Below are 20,000 nucleotides of genomic sequence, written 5' to 3'. Positions count from 1 at the left end.
AGTCACTACTCGTAACTACACGTTACTGCACATCACCAGCCGTTATTACATCTTACTAGCAGTCACAACTCGTCACTAGACGTTACTAAATATCACTACCCGTTATTACACGTCACGTTAATACTGTAGCAGTCACTTAGTGACTCGTCACTAGACGTTACTGCACATCACCAGCCGTTACTGCACGCTACTAGCAGTCACTACTCCTCACTAGACGTTACTACACATCACTACCCGTTATTACACATTACTAGCAGTCACTACCGGCAGGTACAAAGCACAGGTCACAGGTCACAGGTCATTGTTTTACCAATACAGAAAGCACCTTAAATATTCATAAAAGCTAAACTTAGGCCTAAAAACTTTTGTTTAGGCCTAAGTAGGCCTAAGGTTAGCTTTTATGAATGTTTAGGATACTTTCTGTATTGGTAAAACAATGACCTGTGACCTGTGACCTGTGCCCTGTGACCTGTGTTTTGTACCTGCCGCAGTCACTACTCGTCACTAGAAGTTACTACACATCACTACCCGTAATTACACGTTACTAGCAGCCACTACTCGTCACTAGACGTTACTGCACATCACCAGCAGTTACCACACGTTACTAGCAGTCAGTCACTACTCGTCACTAGACATTACTACACATCACCAGCCGTTATTACACGCTACTAGCAGTCACTACCCGTCACTAGACGTTACTGCACATCACCAGCCTCGACCAGCCGTTACTACACGTTACTAGTAGTCAGTCACTACTCGTCACTAACCATTACTACACATCACCAGCCGTTATTACACGCTACTAGCAGTCACTACCCGTCACTAGACGTTACTGCACATCACCAGCCGTTACTACACGACCAGCCATTACTACACGTTACTAGCAGTCAGTCACTACTCGTCACTAGACATTACTACACATCACTACCCGTTATTACACGCTACTAGCAGTCACTACCGGTCACTAGACGTTACTGCACATCACCAGCCTCGACCAGCCGTTAGTTCACGTTACTAGCAGTCACTACTCGTCACTAGACGTTACTGCACATCACCAGCCGTTATTACGCGTTACTAGCAGTTACTACTCTTTGATTGCATGCACCAGGTGATGACTGTAGTTACAAATACTATAGAAACAAAATCTCTAGGTTAATTCGGTTAAGTCAAAAGAGATATTATTACAGGTATCTCTCTTTTAATTCAAATTTGCCCTAGAGAAGGCTGGTTTTGTATCAAGTGCCAATTTTTTAACAAAACATGTTTAAGATTTGGCACTGCCGGGTGATACTGTGTCACAAAGGGAAAGATATCTTTAGGAATTTCATGCCTTTGCTTCAGCGCTGATTCCCTTTCTGCGAATTTGATGTCTGATAGGAGTGTCTCAATCAGACGTTTTGGATAGCCTCTAGCACAGAGACGTAATTTGGATTTGTAAATGTTATCTTCAAGAGTTGATCTTGAAGAATTAGTGCGTAAAATTCATTGAGGGCTCCGCCCTTCATGAATCCTTTTTTGACATTTGGCGGGTGGCTGGAGGAAAAATGAGTGGACTGAAAGGTTTCAGTCGGCTTTAAGTGTGTTTTTATATCCAGAATGGATTGCGATTTTGTATACAACGTTGTCCAGAAATGTGGCTTCAGTGTTTGAAAATATCAGCCGTAAATTGGATTGTAGGGTGGTCTGAGTTTGCTTGTGTGATGAACTTGTCCATATCCCGTTTGCTGACCTCCCAAAACGACAAAATGTCGTCAATGTATCGAGTATATCGATAAGTGAAAAATTTACATTAAATTTACTCTACATACATGCAAAGGTTTAGCCAAAAACTTATTCTGTATAAATTAACGATAATATATAAACACTTATATACTGACATTCAATTTAGCCGTAAATTAACGGCTAAGTCTGTCGTCTGTAATATACAAGGCCCCTTATTTAGCCGTAAATTTAACGGCTAAGCTTATCGTATGTAATATCAAAGGTCCCTTATTTAGCCGTAAATTACCCCACGGCTAAGTTTGTCGTCTGTAATATACCATGCCCTTTAGTTAGTCGTAAATTAACGGTTAAATTTGTCGTATGTAATATAGAAAGTCCCTAACTTAGCCGTTAATTTACGGCTAGGTTTGTCGTATGTAATATACAAGGTTACTTATTTAGCCGTAAATTAACGGCTAAGTTTGTCGTATGTAATATACAACGCCTCTTATTTAGCCGTAAATTAACGGCTAAGTTTGTCGTTCGTAATATACAAGGAACTTTATGTAGCCGTAAATTCACGGCTAACTTTGTCGTATGTAATATACAATGCCCCTTATTTAGCCGTAGATTACAGTGCGACGCGCTGTTCGGGGTCCCCGCGCTACTTTCGATCCTGGGAGGGAGAGATTAATCGGCCCCTAAACCATACGTGACTAACCCCTTGACTACTCGTAGCTCCTCTCTTAGAATATATAAAATAAGGGATGGTCTTTACTTTGGAAATTGTTTCTTGCATTCCTTCATGTGGTAAGCACATTTACCTATCACACGATTGTACGTACAGAACGCATGCGTATTTGTGAGATTTGTATAAAAAAAGGAACGGGAAAAAAAAAAATAGGAAAAACTCTGGTCGGGGTCCCTGTGCTACTTTCGATCCTGGAAGGGAGAGATTAATCGGCCCCTAAACCATACGTGACTAACCCCTTGACTACTCGTAACTCCTCTATTAGAATATATAAAATAAGGGATGGTCTATACTTTGGAATTTTCTTTTTTGCATTTCTTCATGTGGTAAGCACATTTACCTATCACACGATTGTACGTACAGAACGCATGCGTATTTGTGAGATTTGTATACAAAAGGAAAAGGGGGAGAAAAAAAAGAAAAAACTCTGTTTATCCGTAAATTAACGGCTAAGTTTGTCGTCTGTAATATACAAGGCCCTTTATTTAGCCGTAAATTAGCGGCTAAGTTTGTCATATGTAATATAGAAAGTCCCTTCTTTAGCCGTAAATTAACGGCTAACTTTGTCGTATGTAATATACAATGCCCCTTATTTAGCCGTAAATTACAGTCGCTGTTCAGGGTCCCCGTGCTAAATGGAGGATAATCCTTTATATGGAGCAACCTGCAAATGAAGGATAATCTTTCATTTGCGGAAGAGATCGTGTTGGTTTTCGCGGCAGACCGCATGATGGCCCCAGCCCTTCCCGGCTACAAGAGCAGCAGTAGAACTATGCCATAGCGAATCTTAAAGTCCCTTCCCTTGTGTTTGGAGGCCACGGAGTTCCTGGTGTTGTAGTCGGGCCTGACAGTGTACCCAATAAACCAATTTCGATATATTAAAATTTAGTCCTAAACAAAAGGCATCATCTGGAGGGTCTGGGGAATAAATACAAGAATAATCACAAGGAAGAATAAGGGGGAATAAATACAAGGCCCCAGAGCCTCGAGATGATGCCTTTTGTTCAGGACTGAATAACGATCGTGATTTATTGTTTGCCTTTTATTGCAAAGACTTTTGAAGAAATGAACGTAAAGCGAAGAATAAGGTACAGTTTGAATCACACAAACAGCAAGGTGATAAGAAAACACAGTCGCGAGGAAGTTATCACGCAAACACCACTTGCGGGAGACGACACTTTCGCGAGGAACGTAACTCATGATGTCAGAAAAAATCTGTTGACAATCTACAATGGCATCTCACGCTAGAAATCTAAATCAATCAAGGGCCAACGATGGCAACAAAACTTTATTTACAAATGAGTAAAAGTTCTTTACAATTTTTCCACTTGAGAGTAGCGGAATCAATCGAGTCCGATATACACATCCGTACACTCGTTCGGTGTGTTGGGTGTGAAGCATATAAAAATAAAGAAATCTATTTTTACTAGGCAAATAGGTTTAGTCATAAAGGATATAGTTATTAGGAAAATACGATTGCAAGAAAACTCGGCCTTTCTTGCATATTTCGATTATCAGGGTAAGGCTTAAAAAGTGAAAACGATAAAAAGTGTTCTTTTCATTTTTCATTTGAAGTCTCTTTTACAGACTTCGAAATGTTAAAGGTATTTCATTTCACTGATATTGTTGTTCGAATTTTGAAGAAGAAATTAAGTTGAATTGAAACCCAAAACAACCACGAATGGATGGACGGAAAACACACTGAGAGATTGACTTCCGTGTGTTCCTTTTCATTTACAACTGTTGTAAATAGAATGAAGGCACCTTAGCCACTTGTAGTAGTGCTCCATCTGGTTTAGCCCGGCAGTTATAACATAGCTCTTTTCATAAAATCGATAAAGAACAGAAAAGAAATGAAACGAAAAGAAAAGAACATAAGAAAACATGTACCGTAACATTTTCCTCAAGTTTTAAACAATCTATATTGTTATATACCTAGACTTTCACTCAACAAAACGAGCACTGTGATTGGTTGATTCTTGGTCACGCGCCTATTCAAATGTATCCCGACCGGGATACAATCCCGCAGTTGTAGGAAAAGTCTAAATATATAACAAAGCACATAATGTCTGGTCCCTCGGGAAACTAGTTAGTTCTGTTTTTCCTCGAAGGACTCTCGGGAAAACCAAACTAACTGTTTTCCTTTCGACCATGAATTAAGTGTATAATAGGTACCTTTAGATCGTAGCATTAAATCGTAGCACGAGTTTTCCGTCCTGAGCATGCGCATAAGGTTTGGATGCCGACATTTTTCGAAGTGCGCGTGCTCAGAACGGAAAATTGGTATTCGTAGTCCTTATCGTCCTCCCATGTAAAGGTCCCAAATATTAGGAGACCGGAAGTGGACACTAGTCATAGGACAATGGTTTCTCCCAGATTTTTAAAATAAGAATGTTGTTGTGTCAAGACAAGTTAAATAGGAAAATATCTCACTTCGTAGCCTTCCATGGCTCAAAAACGTCGCACACCTTACTGAACTCAGTGCATGAAGTACACAAAATACAGAACCGGGATGGACATTTTGGTGTTTTGATCTGTGTAGTAATAAGGTCTTGGCCAAACTTAAGAATACCCGCGGCCGGCCATTATTTGCAAATGCATTAAGATGTCGCGTTGATCAAACGAAGCCACTTTAATAACACAATGGTGACCGGGTATTCTGAAGTTGCTACAAGATCTCAGCACTGATTTCAGAGCGGGTTAGACTTTCGGAGATTGTGTAGAGCACCTGCAATAAAATACAGCTTGCCTCGATAGTTAAGTGGATGTCGACAGTACCGTAGAGTGCGAGGTGCTGGTTCTAGTGTTTCACTCTTCTGGCTGAATCTATCTTCTCTTTGTTTTCATCTTTAACTTATTTCAAAGTAAGAAATCAGTTTACTACGTGTAATCTCACCGCGAAGGGAAACGTGGTAGCGGTGAATGTTATCCTAATGGAAGGCGCTTTATGATTTTAGGGTCCATTGTTTCTGTTGTGGATCCATTTTCGTCATTTGTTTTTTCAGTGAACCAATTCTGAGGGTCGTTAGAACGGCTTCTTTTTGACCTGCCTAAAGCTTAGTTTCCCTCTACCTCATTCTTAGCTCGGCAAACTGTTGTATATCCAAAATGTTTAACAAAACGACACCAAAGGGTATGCGATGGCATACTATAGTTTCACAAACTACTATCTTTGCGGTGGCCAGAACGACAGGAAATTGCTCCTCCACAGACACCAAATGCGTCTCCCTAGTTCTCCCAAAACAAGGTTTACTCGGTCCCTTCAGACCGTGTCCACGTGTCCTGGGGTGAGGGCCGTCCCTTTCCTAAGTCTGTGAGTATTTCGCTCTTTGTCGGGCTCACGATTTTTCCTGGGCGAGTTTCACTCATCTTCTCGGTGTGTTCAATCAATGATAAACAGACAAACGCCCAGTTGAAAAGATACTGCGCTGGTAAAGAGCCATGCTTAGCTACTGCTCCTTGAGGAACATCTGAAAGAGGAAAAAATCAACCGATAGTTGTATCTAGCAGCGTACGTTTTCCTGGTTAGAATTTGGTTGACATTTTTACTGATTCCTTATCGACTACTAACAGACCTGTATCCTCCGGACAGTTCTACATAGGTAATTAAAAGGACGGTTTTTACCCAAAATTTGTCCCTTATATGAATATTTCCCGAAGAGGAGAAAGTAATATTCGGTCCAGGTTATTTCGTTTCTGAAAAGGCCAGACCTTCGCGATACTGATTCCCAGCAAATATTTACTCCATCAATCCAAATGAAGCTAAATATTAGTGCCTCACTTTCCTTCCATTTACCTCTACAGTTTCTTAAGAGACTCATTCATCCACTCTCTCCGATACTCACTTTGCAATTTTGACGCTAACGACTTGGCATCCACTCCTCTTACGTTGCTCTTGGCCGTGGGATCGTATGACGTAATAAGCCGCACTAAATCAGCATTCACAAGTTGTTTACAAGTGCTCCACTCGTCAAATCGCTCCTGTTGTACCCGGTCCGCATGGAAGATTCCTAAGACAGCCTTGAGAATGTCGTGGATCACTTTGGGCGGGTCTTTGTAGCTCTTGATCTCAGCAAAGGCTCTGAGGAGTTCAATCAACATCACTCATGATTAGGAAAAAAACACACAGAGTCACGGTAAGAATGAACACCTATCAAACATAGCTTTTCACCAGAAGCTGTTCTTTGTCTTTTTCATACGCTGGAGAAGTCAGCTATGTTCAAGTGATGGAGATCATGGAATCAGGTGATGAGAAGACCAACTCTCGTGAGGGTATTAAGAGGTTTGATTCAAGCCTGGCGCATTCGTCAGGAACCTTGCCTGTTGCCTCCCACCTCTCTCATTGTTCGTAGGCTGAGTTAACATCAATCTCATATGCATCCTGGTTTGAGGGTTTTTCTGCACGTACTTCGGTTTTCCCCCTTCATCAAAATCAACTAACATCTATTTACATCTAACTGTGGTGCTGTGCTACGAGACCTTACTTGACCATAGAGCTGCCAGAGACGCTTTATCTATGCTTTCGGCTCATTAATAATTAAGATCTCGTTGAGCTGCGCCCTTCGTAATTAAGTCCCTAATTGACTGCAAGGAAAGTGCTTAGCCCTGCCATCTATCCTATTCTATTATGTTTAATTCCATTCCATTCCATTCCACTCCATTCAAGTAATGACCTTAAAAAAAAAGACATCTGCAAATGGTTACATCTCTAGCACAACAAATCCTATTTACTGTTCGCAAAGAGTGGAAAACGTACACCACAGTTGAAAGGTTCATCTCTGACAGCAGGTGGTCAGCCAGGCCTGACTCAGACCCAAGTTCTTCTAAGAAAGTTCCACTTGGGCGGGGAGCGCAACGTGAGCTAGTTGGATCTTTAATTTATTAGACTTTGACTAAGAGAAACACTGACTGATGCCGTAATATAAGATCAGATAACAACAGAGAAACTAGGCTAGAGCGGTTTTCAATTGAGTGTCGAAAGTAATTAGCGAACTGCTTTGCTTTTGCATTACTTCACTCAGTGATTGGTTCAAAGGTCTCGCGCCATTTTTTTAACCAATCAGAAGTGAAACCAAAACCAATCGTGGTTCGGCGTGCACATTTTCCCGCGCTATGTGTCGGCTACGTGTAATTACTTCGAGTTTTGATTAGCTTACTGGATTGCCTCCGTCCTTTTTGATTGACCAAAATAATTACTTTGGTTTGGGTTTTACGACACTCAATTGAAACTCGCTCTAATGAAAACTCTCTGCGTTGATTGGTTGCACTTGAGGTGATTATTACGCGATAATCACATGAGTGTTTTTTTCAAAATGGCCGCAAGCCGTTTTGTCGATATGACAGACGAAATTCGCCTCGGTTTTTATTCACCGATATTCACCTGGCCTTCGGCGAATATTTGTTAGCTGGTCGTGGCTATAGAATACTCATACTATGCATGTGTACTAACGCAACATCCATGGACTGCATACCACTGTACAAGAGGACGAACTAGATTAAAAAACCAAGTCATAAAAAAAACAAAAACAAAAGAAATACCTGGCGTCTAGTCTGCCCACGTTTTCTCTCAAATCCAACAGCATGAGTCGATCAAACAGCACGTCAATGCGAGCGTCTTCATATTCCTTTTCAACCTCTAAGAAACGAGACCATAAAAAATTGAACAAAGCAATTGCTTCCCCCATTAATACCCCGGAGGCCTTGTAGCCCCTTCAAAGGGCGCATTTGCCCCGTAAAGTAAACCTTTGGAAGGTTCTTGTCTTTGGTATGAGTCAGACTTCACTGATCGACAAGTAATTTAGGGCCACCAGAGATCTAATTATGGAAAGTAGAGCGATTTTCAATTCAGTATCGAAAGTAATTAGCGAATTACTTTGGTTTATGATTACTTCACTCAGTGATTGGTTCAAAGTTCTCTCCCCACTTTTTCAACCGATCAGAAGCGACACCAAAACCAATCGTGGCTCGCGCGTGCACATTTTCCCGCGCTTTGTGTCGGCTACGTGTAATTACTTCGGATTTGGATTGGTTTACTGGATTGTCTCCGTCCTTTTTGATTGGCCAAAGTAATTACATGGTCTTGGTTTTACGACACTCATTTGAAAACCGCTCTAAAATGGTTGGCTTATGAAGATGGGGAAAAACTGGCTACAAGGAGAAGAAACATCTTAGAGCTCAACCTGCAAACATCTCAACGCAATCAGGTCTGGGATTCGAACCTTGGGCAGGAGTCTTCCCATCACTTAAAACATACTGCTCCCCTTTTTATTCTCCACCCCTTGGACACTTAAGACAGGTTCAAATAAAACCATTCTCATCAGCTAAAGTTTGCCTGTAAAGGACAGTGCCTACTAGTTCAAAGGTATTTTTGCGCGGTATACTGAATATGCGGGAAAAGCTGATGTTAACAAGTGTTTTTGAAATCCAAAAAGAAAATTGGGGGTAACCACGCATTTTTCGAAGATAATAATTAATCAACAATATCTGTAAAAGGCAAAATACAAAGCGATGTCTGGCGTTCTTTTCCAAATTGAAGCTTAATCATCTCTGAAAAATGCGTGGTTCCCCCCCCCCCCCCCCAACCCCAATTTTCTTTTTGGATACCAAGAGCACTTGCTAAGTTCTGCTTTCTCCGCATAGTTTTGAACAGCACAAATATATCCCTGTATTAATACGCACCACCCATAGGAAATCCGAGCATATCAAGATGCGCAGAACGTATGCGTACTAACAAAAGCAGGCACCGTCCTTAAGTAGTGGACACAGAAAAAATACAACGGAAGTCTTACTAACCCAACACGATTTTCTTTTCTGCTGCGCCCGAAGTGATTTCACGAGCCACTTCTCTATGCGCAATGGCCAGCAATCTAAGCATGCGCTGTATCTCTCTGTTTTCATGCGGCGGAAGTGCCTTAAGTTCACCGATGCTGATGTCCACCACAGCAACAGCTTTCCCCTCCCCATCCCTGAGAGGGAAGGCCATGTGACGCTCGCCATAAGCATCTGCAGTGATGGTTTCCGAACTCTCCACACATTTGAACAAGTAGTCTCTACAACAACAAAAAGTTATAGTGATCACCTCTCAAGCACTATCTCAAAATTGCCAAAGTTTCCTTAGTTATTGGGAGAGACTTAACATCGCGTTTACGACAAACGTCAGGATGAAATTTACGCTTTGCCAAAATCAAGGAAACTTGTTTGATTGCATGGAGAGAGGTTTTCGATAGCTTTTCAAAGTACAGGATTTGATCATGAAAGTACCGGACATTGTAAGCCGTTATTTTCCGTTGTTAGGCCGATTGCAAGTGCAGCCTTGTGAGCGAACCCTCAAGGAATATGGGTCCCAGCAAATTACTACAAATGAAACTCTCAGAAATGCTGTTTCCATTCTTGAGTTTGGAGGAAAAAAAAAAAAAAGAGAACTAAACTGATCGCGTGAATGAAATGCCAACAGATCAATTAGTCCGTTTGGTAAGCAAAAGAGGGGGATGTGAGTGACTTTTTCAATGCAGTTAGTTTAAAGGATCTATTGCGCCTGATTGTCTTGTGCTTCTTCAGGCCATGGCTTCCTGAGATACCAAAGTCCACAAAGAAAAGAAAAGGGAAACGAAAAGTAAAAAAAGAAGCTAATAAATCTACAAATTTGTTGCGTCAAAGCACCCGACGTGAAGTGGTGAACAACCTGACGAAACGTCCGGCCCCCGGCCTCAAACCAAAAACCCTGTGATTGTATCTTCTTTCTTGCTTGTTGTTTACTGGCATCAAGTTATTTCCCCAAAGGAGAATGACAAATAGAATAGAATAAAATAAGTTTCCTGCTTTTATGACAGGCAACAGACCGCAGTTTGACGATCTCCGTAAAATGACCCAATGCTAAGTCTCTCTGCATGATGAACTAAAGTTTCACTAGACGAAAAGACACTGACAAATCATAATACAGGAAATAAAATAAACCGATCAGAGCTCGAAGGAAGTATACGAACTCAATACCAAGAGAGGAGATACGCGGCACGCAACATGTTATTTTTGGTTTTAAGAAATGTAGGTTTGAAGTGCGGGAACCCAACAAATTGACCTGCTTCCAATCTGTGTGGCTTCATAGTTCAGTTGGTAGAGCATCGCACCGGCATCGCAGAGCTCATGGGTTCGAATCCTGTTGAAGCCACGTGAATCAAATTTTTCAGGGGACTATACAGTGACAATTGCTTAAGTTGTTCAGATAGAGAGGTTTTCAAATGAGTGTCGTAAAACCAAAACTAAAGTAATTACTTTGGCCCATCAAAAAGGACGGAGACAATCCAGCAAACCAATCAAAACTCTAAGTAATTACACGTAGCCGACACATAGCGCGGGAAAATGTGCACGCGCGAGCCACGATTGGTTTTGGTTTCACTTCTGATTGGTTGAAAAAATGGCGAGAGAACGTTGAACCAATCACTGAGTGAAGTAATGCAAAAGCAAAGCAGTTCGCTAATTACTTTCGACACTCACTTGAAAACCGCTCTAGCCTAGTTTCTCTGTTGTTAGCTGATCTGATATTACGGCATCAGTCAGTGTTTCTCTTCGTCAAAGTCTAATAAATTAAAGATCCAACATTAGTTTCGACACTCAATTGAAATCCGCTCTAAGCGCGAAGATCACTTCTCTCGTTCGTCTATCACCCGCACTTCAAATACGTACATTTATTTCATTCATCGAGTCCTTCACGGGAACAAATGAGCCCAACAAATTCACCTGCTCCCAACTGAGTTACCTCATAGCTCAGTTGCGGGTACTCGGCATTGCACCGGCATCGCACATGTCACGGGTTCGAATCCCGTTAGAGCCACCTGAATTGTTCAGGTGTCTTCAAGAGACATTTACTCAAATTGTCCAGTTGAGTGCGAGGATCACTTCTATCTCCCGATTTTTGGTTTTGTTTTCGCTATTGAGTGGTTGAGAAAGTTGCGCGCCATAGAATGGTCAATTGCTTTGCTTATTTGTGAAAGAAGGTTAGTACATCTTGGCAGCTGTGCAGCTCAGATGTGGACCTGGAGAACGTTTTACACGTACATGTACACGCAAAGATCAGACCACGACACCTACGTCCCCTAAGCTACTCTTCTTGAACGGTGAATGGCTTCTTTAACGTGACTTCCCACAGAATTATTTACGAACACGTGTAAGACGGTTTATGGTCCTTATCCGAGAAGCGTTGTGCGGCAATTTAGACTTAGAAGTCTCCCCATTGTGGCAGCACTTTCTCCGCAGTGTTGGTCCACCCGAGATTCGAACCCGCCACTTCCCAAACGAAAGTCCCGTGCACTCTCGCCATCTGGTTCGCGGGTCCAGATGGCTCAGTCAGATGAGTGCAATGAAAACCGCTTGGGACTCGCTTGAAATGAACGGGATTATCGAGGTGTCTTTAATGAGATTCTTACCTGAACAGATTATCCCTTCTGTCCAACCTGGGTGGATGGGAGTAGTGTTGATTCACTCCATTGTGAGCCAAGGTCATCATGCGACGAAGAACAAGGCCATCCGTTGGCTGTTAAGAAAGATCATTGAAAGCAAACCAGTGTACTACACCTTAGATAGCTGAAACAGGGGCGCACCTAGGGGGAGGGTGAAGAGAGTGCGAGTGCGCCCCCTCCCCTCCCCCCAAGAAGATATGCGACTTTTTAATACAACTAGTATTGTGGAAAAAAAAACCGTCACTAGTCAGCTGCTGACCATTCCTTAGTAGTGAAACCCCTTCTAAGAAAAATCCTGGATCCGCCCATGTGAAATGTGTAAAAACATTACTTCATTATCACTAAGCAAGTTGCATTAACTTTTCAGAGAAAAATGATGCCGGCGTTTGGAGAGATGCGCAGAAAACGACAAAAAAAGCACGTCGACGTCGAGTTGGTCGAAACTTTGATATACCAACTTCAAGTAAAAGGTAATTACGTTAAGTATAATCGTAAATGGTTTCAACCCCAGAGTCCTGTCATAAGTTGCTGAACTACGTCCTTCTCAGGACTAAGCTCACCAGGATGATCGTACCTCACTGAGTTATAAACTAAGTCTGTGATCTTTTTGTTCGACAAGGAGACAATTAATACTGAGCCTTTGTCCCTTTCCGATTGAGACTATAGATTATTTTTCAAGCAAGGAACCCCTTTCATTCAATTGATTCGCTAAAAATACTATTACCAAACAATGCCTTAGCCAATCGCGTTGCTCCCTCTCTTGAAATATCACTATCATACAAACCAATAGTTCGTAATTTTTCCGGACAATCAAAACATTTTTCTGTTGTCCAACTTATGCGCGGATCAAATCGAAACTTCAACATCCCAACATCCCATCCCAAAAACTCTAGGTCACCATACTCGTTTACGAGAAAATGACCCTTTATCTCTCTCACGGCCCAAGCGGTTAAGAAAACTCCGCCATTTTCTGTATGTGCGTGCGCTAATGACGCAATAAATCGTGCACAGTAAGGATGCGCAATGCAATACAGGGGAATGACTTTAAAGCAAGAGATGTAGTATTTGTGAGCGATTGACTTACAAAAAAGGTGTTTATTAAAGACAGGAGGAGCCGACGACGATTGTTCTTTAGTAGGGTATGACAGACAACTCCGACGATAGGGTAGGGCATTTGAAGACCATTTTGGCCCGTGGGGGCGGGAATTTGAACGATCCAATCTTCAAAAGTTGAAATGTCCCCGGGGAAGGGGGGGGGGGGGGAATTTTAAAGTTTTGAGTTGATCGGCGCATTACCACATAATCTCATTACCTTGGCCAAATGTTAGCAATCCAGTTTATTCAAATAAAGTTCCTAAAGATTTGTTAAATTTACCTTCAATCCGGGCTCCACGAGGTACACATTAACATTTTGCACATTAGGACTGCGCCGAAGAATCCAAGAGACCGCTGACTCCGCAACTCTAATGGTTTTGCGACGGATATCAACAAATTGTATTGCCTGACTGAGCGCCTTAGCGACCCCCTGAAAGAAGCTGATCTCGTGGGTGATAAATACTGGTTTATGGGGGTCCGCTAACGTGTCAATACCAAGGATTCCAATAACTCGTCGCTCGTGATCTTTGAGAGGAAGAGCAATGAACGAGCCATCTGCACCCTGACAAGCAAGCCAGATGAATGTGATTTAAAAAATGGAAGTCTAAGGTACCCCAAAAAGATAGCATTGCATAAAAGTGGAGTTGGGAAGATAAATAGTACAAACGCGGCTTTTCTGAAACAATCGGACAAATGTCTAATTCGATTACAACCACGACATGGAACTAATTAAGATGGGGAGATATCTAATCACCAAGCGTGGAAATTCACAACCGAAGTAATCACCAAATTGTTTTTAAAGTGCTACTATGATGAAAAAATAACTTCCTTTTTTTTCTTCAGATGTTTAAAGTATGATTGCTTAACACTTGACTGGCAAAATTTTGAGCTTCGATTGTTATCCAAAGGCTTTTTACTTTGAGTGTAAGTTTTGGATTTCACGGTCCACCATTACCCACGTTCCAAACTGACCGATTGGACCTCAGAGAATAGCCCTTTTCACGGTTAGTTTTTCTAATTTGCATGTAATCTAACGTGGATGCGAGGCAATTTCGAGTTAAAACTACAAAATAGCCCGAAATTGCCTCACATACATGCTAGATTATATTGTAATGCAAATTAGAAAAACTAACCGTGAAAGGGCTATTGGATCTAAGGAAAAGTGATGTCATTAACTCACTAGCTTAAAATCTTAGCGTGTAAACGCAGCTTATTATATACGCAAACACGAGTTCAAAAGTCTGAAAGCCTGAAACTCCCGTGTTGCATATTAATTCAGCCGCGTACACACGCATTGATTAAACTATTGAGTCTTTGACGTCATTTTCCCCTCGATCCACCTCTCTCAAGATTTTAAAGTTAGTAATATAATGGCGGACCATTAAATAGGAAAATTCCAGTTAAACTAAACAGCTGTCTTTTTGAAATCAAGGCTTAAAACTTTGGTCACTTAACTGCTTAGTTAACATAGTTTTGAAATCCAAAGAAAAATAAAAATTGATTTTTGGTCATAGTAGCACTTTAAATCAATCGACAAATACGTTAAGTTCCTCATCCTTATATTGATATAACCATTTTAGACACAACTTGAAACTACCTCTTCTCTTCGATGAGGATTCCACAAAACAATACCCGAGTGAGTCGACACTTTAGGAACGTGAATAGGCTTTCCAGTGTCCAAAACGGTCCAACTGATCGCCTTCATGTCTCTGTAAAGTACTTTACCCAGCACATACGGGATGTCATCCACAGTACAAGCCACATAACGCAATACTGTTTCCCCGCGATACAGCAGAACAGCGTCATCGTTGTTTTCGAGCATGCTCACAGACGCGTTGATTATCTTCCCTTTCCCGTGTTCCTCAGCGTCTTTATTGAGCACGTGAAACACAGCGCGGTAAACTGGATCGAGTTGTGCTCCACCAGTCTGGGCAGCGGCATCGATCATTGTCATCCAACGTTTTCGAGCATCACCACGCTTGCGCTCCTCGAAAGACCGCTGGAAACATTAGACAAAAGAAAAAAAGGGACACATTGGGTGAATGTGCCAATACGGTACGCGAGTCAATTATTTTATAAATAGAAATGTGAATTAATAATAAACAATGAATTCTTATGTTTTAGGAGAGTGTCACCATGATTGTATGACAACTGGCTTAAGAAAGTTTTAGACGTCAAATAAAAGGACTTTTTCCACCGCCTCCTGCTTTTGTTTGTTCATCCAGTCATAACTGATATTCCAAGATGGCATTTGCCAGTCAAAGCAAAACAGACAGACCTCGGAAAAGATTTTTATATTGACCGAATGCAAAAATGGCCGCCAACAAATTATTCTTTTGTCTTTGTGTTAATTAGCCTAACTAGCCTCGTTTTACAGCCCAAATTCTTTGAATTTTACGCGTGTGACCGAGGCTAGTTAGGCAAATTAACGCAAAGACAAAAAAATAATTTGTTGGCGGCCATTTTTGCATTCGGTCAATTGTGGGTGAAAAAAAAAAAATGATTGTGGATAATTTGTACGAAAAAGAACGACAAACAACTCATTGTATAGTATTACGGCCGGAAAGACTGCTCTGAAAGCTCTTTTATTGCGCCAGTTTTCACAACACCTTGAATTCACCCAGGTTTATCAGTTTCAAAAACGATTATGGCAAGTCCCCTCCTTTGTGTCTAACTGCCTCTTTCTCCGCAAGCAAGCTCACGGCAACGTTCTCTTTAAATGTATTGGGCAAAATGACAGCTCCCTGGTCCCAGTTCTTTTCTATTTGTTAACACATCAAGCATTTGGGGGCTTTAAGTCTTTAAGTACTGTTCAATAAACTAGCAAGAGTTTTATCGGGGTTTAAACCATACGCGAAGTCAAGCCAAATGGTTTTAGACCCGATAAAACACGACCTGCGAGTTTATTGAACGGCTTCAAAAATATTCCACAAAAAGAGTGTCTCTCTTGAGTCCAAACAAAGGTTCAAATTTTGGGAGGAGAACATTTGAATACAAGAAATTAAAACTAAGCTATGCTTTATTAGTATGCTTTACATAAAAAACTCTAATGAGGAGTGTTTTATTAGTTTATTGCAATAATAGGGAGCTTAATCACGTGCATAATTAGCTCATGCACGTGACATCTTATCAGTCAATAATTATAAATTATTCATGGTGAGCGTACTTGATTAAGCACAAGTGCTCTACCAATACCAGCAAGGCATACGACATTAAAAAAGATCAACAGAGAAAATAATAATAATAAAAAAGAAACAACGAAGGATGGCCACGTCTAACCTCCACACTCTTTGTAAGAAAGTCGATGAGTGATTCAAACCCATCTTCGTCAGGGAACGATTTGACAATAGCGTCAATACAAGTGCGGAAAGATCGCTTGTCGAGGGTACTGTTCACTCCGCCAAACACCAGCAATGCTGTAATTAAAAAAACAACAACAACAACAAAAAGACATACGGTCACAACGAGTTCGATGAGCAAGAATCCACATGGGACCTGCAGAGAATAGAGAATTGCTACAAAAATGAATATTCGCTGTTTTCCAGATATGTCCAGAAACGCCCCTGCACGCGGATTTCAATAAGCGTCCCGTTCATGTCTTTCAAGCACAGGCAACTCAACTCACAATAAATCAGGTTTAAAGGAAAGGAAAGGAACTTTATTTAAGTGTCTAGTCGTTGTAGCGCTGGAGCGCTAATTGGGGACACTGTAAACTGAAATGAACAATGAAAGTAAATCAAGTCAAATGTCGGTTTTTGAGGAGAGGGGACACCGGAGTACCCGGAGAAAACCTCTCGGTGCAGAGTAGAGAACCAACAAACTCAACCCACATATGACCCTGAGTCTGGGAATCGAACCCGGGCCACATTGGTGGGAGGCGAGTGCTCTCACCACTGCGCCACCCCTGCACTTCATTACATTTACATCATGGATTTTATCTGACAGCGCACCTTCAACAAATCTGCCAAATTGAAGGCATCAGGACATTGGTCCCCTAGGGTGGGAAACTACCCGGCCCAACTCCAACATAGCGTGATTCTCGATCTCAATTGGTTTCATGGTTATAGATTGTTCAAAACTGACTCCTTACCGCAATGATCTTCATGAACTCAGGTTGACTCCCTGTTGACTCACAAAACAGCTTCATAGAAACTCACAAAATTTGACAGGTAACGATTTTCATTTTATACAGTGTGCTCTTCTACAAACAACGTTTAAAAAGACTCTGAGTTTTGTTTTTTGTTAAGCAAATACTTGAGTTGCCGTGGGACACGCAAAGCTAAAGTCACTCGCTTCACTTCATTTTACGTGAAACATGAAACGGCTGGACGACGTTTGCCATGAAGGTGATGTTAAATCTCTCTAATGAGGGCCTGATCTAAGGTTACAATGATTATTAATTATAGAACCCAGTTTAAATAAAAACTACTATAGCTTTCGAAAGCCTCATAAATTACCAATAAAGTTTATGATCATTTGTAATAAATTCTACCTTCTTTGAAGTTCTCAATTCCATCCGAGCGCCATTTGTTCAACACAACTTGTATTTCATCCAGTTCAAGGTATCCCGAGGTATTCACATCCCACAATTCATAGAGAGCATCGACTTGACGACGCCTTTTGGCTGAACAAGCTTCCATGCGGGCCTGCAAGGTTAAATTAGACAACAATTGCAATGGGATATAATGTTTATATGATACAAGTTTGCTTGTTGGTCTGGGAAATGAAATCGTCACATTTGTGTTGGCATTTCTTGGTTATTTTGTCAACTGTGATCCAAACATTGCAATGGGGTGGTGCAGGTTTGGTGTAGCGCCAAGAGCGCTCACCTGTCAAATCGCACTTGCAGCTTGAATCCTACCTTGTTCACCCTTGCCATTCTCTCGTTATCAGTTTCTATGTATGACGCTCTTGCAAAACGCACAAGATCATCAAACACGTGTCTGTTAAGACAATGAAGCAACAAAACATGTTATTAAACGGAAGGGAAACATTTATTGTTCTTAATTATATGTATGACCCAGGGTGTAGCTGTTGACAAACTCAAACTCACAACAGTGTGTCAAGGAAAGACACAGGTAGTACGAAATTACCTCAAAGTTCCAAGGGTGAAGTTTACCACAGGCAGGGTAACAAGAGACACCTGGGTCACAGGCCAATAAACTAGGTTGGGGTCACCATTGTTCTTCATTAGAGAAATCTTAAATGAAGGGGTGAGGTGGGTAGGGGTTATATTTTCAATAAAAAAAATTAATATGACTGGATGGGTGTGTGCGTGTGGTTTTGTGAATGACCGTTATTGGTGACTAAAATTCTGACAACCTGATCTCAGTCATCTTTAGAGTAAAGTGACCAGTGTGTTGTCACTTGGAAGGTAAAGGTAAAGTCACTTTATTTTTCGTCAGTAATTCCTGGCTGGTATCAATGGAAGCCAATGGTGCGCCCTTTACCCCCACCCTCTGTCAGTGCTCCGTTTTATGGATATTTAAAGCTAAAGCTATACAGATCAGAGGAAAGTTGGAACAGATGTTAGGATCACAGAGGATCAAACTGAGGACCTCTTGCTCCAAAAGCCACACACTAACCAACTGAGCTACGCCTGCTCCTACAATTGTCCAGGTGATTGTTTAAGATCACTGGGACAATCTAACCACAACAAGGTCTAATGCTACATGGTTCAAACTATTACAACAGACAATGTTTTACTTCCATCTTGCTTTGTCTCTTGGGTTTCGTTCTCGGATCAATGAAACTGTGCCTGGATTGGTTTTACCTCAGTCTATGCAGTACTTGTGAGCATAGTTGGTAGCTATTAACCAATTGTTTAGAGTTTCTGGTGATCCTTAACTTACTTGACTGGAGTAGTGTGCCCAATAAATTTCTCCAGCAGATGTATAAACTGTGGCTGGTTCAGTGAATTCTCATCAAATGCTGAGCCTTCAGTTACTGATTTAGGTCTGGGTAGAGTACTGGCTGATGTTTCAGTGTCCTCCTGCTCAGACGTCTCTTCATCAACTATGGCAAGAAATAAAGCATAGCCTGAGGTCAGACCTTCTCCAAAGTACATGGAGGAAGGGTTGGCTCGGTAGCGAGAGCCGTACTTGACTTCTGCCAATGTGGCATAAGATCAATTGCTGCACCTACATGTAATGCCTCATGTTGGTTGAGTTCCTTGGTTCTCCACTCCCTTTTGAGAGCTTTTTGCCCTCTCACCAAAACCAACATTACCACCTCATTGCAAACCTACACATGTAATTCAAGTGGTCGTGGTAGCTCAAGAATAGTTGTCACGTTTTTTCCCGGTGGTCTCAAACCCAAATCCTTAAACTTGATTGGTCAAGAAGCCTGCACTTGACAGTAAGAACCGCTCCTCCATTTACATGTACTTGAGACTGATGTAATTTTTGTTTAATTTTTGTTTCTGTTTTCAGATCAGCTATAATATGGATCACTTTTTAAAGAAAAAATAAACAAGGTATGCACCAGTGTTGATGGTCAGTGAAACAATAATTACTCGAAAAGTTATCCAGGTGATCTGGTGATGTAATTTGGAGGACTGGGAAGAAAAATGTTAATGCCGTATCCCACAACCGCGCGAGGCCTTAGGTGTTGTTTCCAAACTCCCTGCAGTATTTCCATCGCCAAAACTCAACAGATTATTCCGTGTCTACCACATTTCTTGTTACTGAATGAACATTCAAGTAGACCCGACGAGCTCTAATCTCGCCTCTGCCATGTTGAATTCGAAAATTAGGCCGTGTGCGTTTGTGGGATTCTCTACTCCTTATGTTTTTACTCGCAACAATGTGATGAAAAGGACTAACAAAACACTGGTTCTTTCTTTAGGCTATATCATATTTGTTTTCTTTTTATTGTAACAATCATCATTCCATAATAATGCATCAAAATGTTGTAAGAACAAAAAAGTGGCACACGAGGCAATAGCCGAGTGTGTCACTTACGTTCTTACCACATTTTGACTCTTTTGTGATCTATTACTG

The 20,000-nt window shown here is 41.3% G+C and overlaps 1 protein-coding gene across 1 annotated transcript in view; it reads right to left on the bottom strand.

Annotated features, from left to right (window-relative positions):
* Positions 1-3,726: 3,726 nt before the first annotated feature.
* LOC137987765 (EF-hand calcium-binding domain-containing protein 5-like) overlaps positions 3,727-20,000 on the bottom strand; it is a 29,755-nt gene continuing 13,481 nt past the window's right edge. Inside the window, exons 9-19 of the mRNA XM_068833834.1 lie at positions 18,852-19,014; positions 17,861-17,942; positions 17,492-17,645; positions 16,279-16,415; positions 14,597-14,998; positions 13,280-13,561; positions 11,872-11,978; positions 9,245-9,501; positions 7,991-8,087; positions 6,298-6,533; positions 3,727-5,922 (exon numbers count right to left, since the gene is read on the bottom strand). Of these exons, the coding sequence (XP_068689935.1) occupies positions 5,702-5,922; positions 6,298-6,533; positions 7,991-8,087; positions 9,245-9,501; positions 11,872-11,978; positions 13,280-13,561; positions 14,597-14,998; positions 16,279-16,415; positions 17,492-17,645; positions 17,861-17,942; positions 18,852-19,014 (2,138 nt within the window). The 3' untranslated portion in view covers positions 3,727-5,701. The remainder of the gene's footprint in view (positions 5,923-6,297; positions 6,534-7,990; positions 8,088-9,244; positions 9,502-11,871; positions 11,979-13,279; positions 13,562-14,596; positions 14,999-16,278; positions 16,416-17,491; positions 17,646-17,860; positions 17,943-18,851; positions 19,015-20,000) is intronic.

The sequence above is a fragment of the Montipora foliosa genome, unplaced genomic scaffold (assembly GCF_036669935.1).
Source record: "Montipora foliosa isolate CH-2021 unplaced genomic scaffold, ASM3666993v2 scaffold_388, whole genome shotgun sequence".
In the NCBI taxonomy this organism is placed as follows: Eukaryota; Metazoa; Cnidaria; class Anthozoa; order Scleractinia; family Acroporidae; genus Montipora; species Montipora foliosa.
Note: the sequence above shows the minus strand (reverse complement) of the source record. Positions and strands in the feature narration are given on the sequence as shown.